Source organism: Ammospiza nelsoni, chromosome 10, assembly GCF_027579445.1.
Source record: "Ammospiza nelsoni isolate bAmmNel1 chromosome 10, bAmmNel1.pri, whole genome shotgun sequence".
Lineage (NCBI taxonomy): Eukaryota > Metazoa > Chordata > Aves > Passeriformes > Passerellidae > Ammospiza > Ammospiza nelsoni.
In genome coordinates this window covers 1938299-1940898 of record NC_080642.1, presented here as the reverse complement: position 1 = coordinate 1940898, position 2600 = coordinate 1938299, and the positions used below count along the sequence as shown (strand labels likewise).

At 56.4% G+C, this 2600-nt stretch overlaps 1 protein-coding gene across 1 annotated transcript; it reads right to left on the bottom strand.

The window, feature by feature from the left end:
- Positions 1 to 1876: 1876 nt before the first annotated feature.
- Positions 1877 to 2600, bottom strand: B3GALNT1 (beta-1,3-N-acetylgalactosaminyltransferase 1 (globoside blood group); the record flags this gene model as incomplete). The annotated part of the gene is given in 4 exon segments (XM_059479464.1): positions 1877 to 2196; positions 2199 to 2238; positions 2240 to 2534; positions 2536 to 2600. Coding segments are annotated over 4 exon segments (720 nt in total), but the record flags the coding sequence as incomplete, so codon positions are not given.

Below are 2600 nucleotides of genomic sequence, written 5' to 3'. Positions count from 1 at the left end.
CCCTGAGCTCTGCCAGGCTGTGGGTGCTGCCCTGAGCTCTGCCAGGCTGTGGGTGATGCCCTGAGCTCTGCCAGAGCTGTGGGTGCTGCCCTGAGCTCTGCCAGAGCTGTGGGTGCTGCCCTGAGCTCTGCCAGGCTGTGGGTGATGCCCTGAGCTCAGCAGGGCTGTGGGTGATGCCCTGAGCTCTGCCAGGCTGTGGGTGATGCCCTGAGCTCAGCAGGGCTGTGGGTGCTGCTCTGAGCTCTGCCAGGGCTGTGGGTGCTGCCCTGAGCTCTGCCAGGCTGTGGGTGATGCCCTGAGCTCAGCAGGGCTGTGGGTGATGCCCTGAGCTCTGCCAGAGCTGTGGGTGCTGCCCTGAGCTCAGCAGGGCTGTGGGTGCTGCCCTGAGCTCTGCCAGGCTGTGGGTGATGCCCTGAGCTCTGCCAGGGCTGTGGGTGATGCCCTGAGCTCAGCAGGGCTGTGGGTGATGCCCTGAGCTCTGCCAGGCTGTGGGTGATGCCCTGAGCTCTGCCAGGGCTGTGGGTGATGCCCTGAGCTCAGCAGGGCTGTGGGTGATGCCCTGAGCTCTGCCAGGGCTGTGGGTGTTGCCCAGGGCTCTGCCATGGCTCTGGGCATCCCTGAGCTCTGCCCATGGTTCTGGGTGCTGCCCTGAGTTCTGCCATGGCTTTGGGGTGCTGCCCATGGCTCTGGGTGCTGCCCTGAGCTTTGCCATGGTTCTGGGGTGCTGCCCAGGGCTCTGCCAGGCTCTGGGCAGCTCTGCCATGGCTCTGGGCATCCCTGAGCTCTGCCAGGCTCTGGGCATCCCTGAGCCCTGCCCATGGCTCCGGGTGCCGCCCTGAGCCCCAGGGGAAGCCCCGGCAGCGCGGCCAGGGCGTCTCCGCGGTCGCTCCGCCGTGTCGTGGATGTGTCCAGGTGAATTCTGTTCATGCAACTGCAGATTCTGTATCGTTGTCCATTAGAAGTGTAAACTACTGAGAACTGGGCCTTGCTGATATGAATAAAGTGATTAAAAAATGGTATTTACACACGGGGAGGAGTTGGTCGCCTTTATGGTAGCAATGGGCGGATTTCTTCCTTTTTTGCATTATCAAACTGGAATAAAAAACTCATCTAGAAAAAGGCTTAAAAAATTCATAAAGAAACAGGCACAGCAGAAATGGTTTTTCATCTTCCCCACAGGGTTCCAAAAGTCCTGGGATGCACCACGCACACACACAGGGGTGGAGGATTGATGATCCTGGTATTTTTGGGATATCCAAATTGATCGTGAGCTCCACTCCATCTCCCTGGCCTGGCAACAGCAGCAGAGACAGCAAAGTCTCTCCATTTCGTGTGCACACACAAAGTGCATCACATTTTCAGCATTTCTCAGCAGCTCCTGCAGATCCCACGGGATGCCCAGGCTGGGAACGCTCCTGGGAGCGTTTGGAGATGACACATTTAAATAACAAGGTGTGACAGTCTCAGGAGGTTGACACAGAAAACAAGGTTGGGTTGGGCTAAATTCTGGGCAGAAAACAAATAAAGGAGAGTGGCAATAAAACAATAAAAGCAATGCAGGCAGGGATTCAGGAAGCATCCTCCAAGCTGCTTTCTTGGCAGGAACGTCTTTCCTCGATGGCATTTTGTACATTCCAGAGGATTCAGGGGGAAATCCCAGGGCTGATCCGAGGACATGGAAAGGCAGCAGAGGCAGATGGGACAGAGCATTCCAAGGCACCCTCTGGGTGTGGGATACACACCTGGAAAAATGCTTTGTGAATCCCTGGTTTTGGACAAAAGCCCTGGAATGCCCTAGAGGAACACTGCCCCAGCAGTCAGAGTCATTCTAGAGGCCACTCTTACAGCAAATGGAAGTTTCTAAATAAATCCACAATCAAAGGCAAGGTTTTGAGGTGTTGGATGACAAATCCTGCCAAAACTGGATCAGTTCACTTGATGTAAGGCCATGAACTGCAATCAAACATCTGTACTTACAGATATCAAAGTCGATTTCATAGAGAAAGAATTGCTCTGCATCTCGTGGGAGAGTGATGTTGACCTTGAGTATATTTAAGCAAATCCCCACATAAACATCCTCAAATTTCAGAGGTTTCACGTGGCCCATCAGCTCGTAAGTGCTCAGGGCCAGTTTTCCATCCAGGACGTACCCCAGGCCGCTGCAGAAGGGAGGACAGAGCTGGAGGGGATACTCCTGTAGGAGATGAACCTTTTCCTGTCGAAGCCTCGGTAGGCAGAGATAATTATCGATGAGGGGGCACGCGGTGAAAACGTTCTCCGGGGAGTTCAGCTGCAGCAGGAGCTGCAGCGGGTTGGGAGCGTTGACGAGGACATCGGCGTGGGTCCTCATCAAGAACCTGGCGCTGGAACAGAGCTCGGAGAACCACTGGAAGGCCGTGGTGGCATTCAGGGTGAGGTCGTCACACGTGTCCACGATGTCCCCGTGGAGGACGCTCGCCGTGTCCGCGCTCTGCGCGTGCTGCCCCAGCAGGGACGGCGCCAGGACGTGCTGGCCCCACCAGCAGTGCCCGTGGTGTCCTGATGCCCTGCCTGCCTGTCACGTCCCCGGGGCTGGAAGCCACCAGGATGACCAGGAAGGG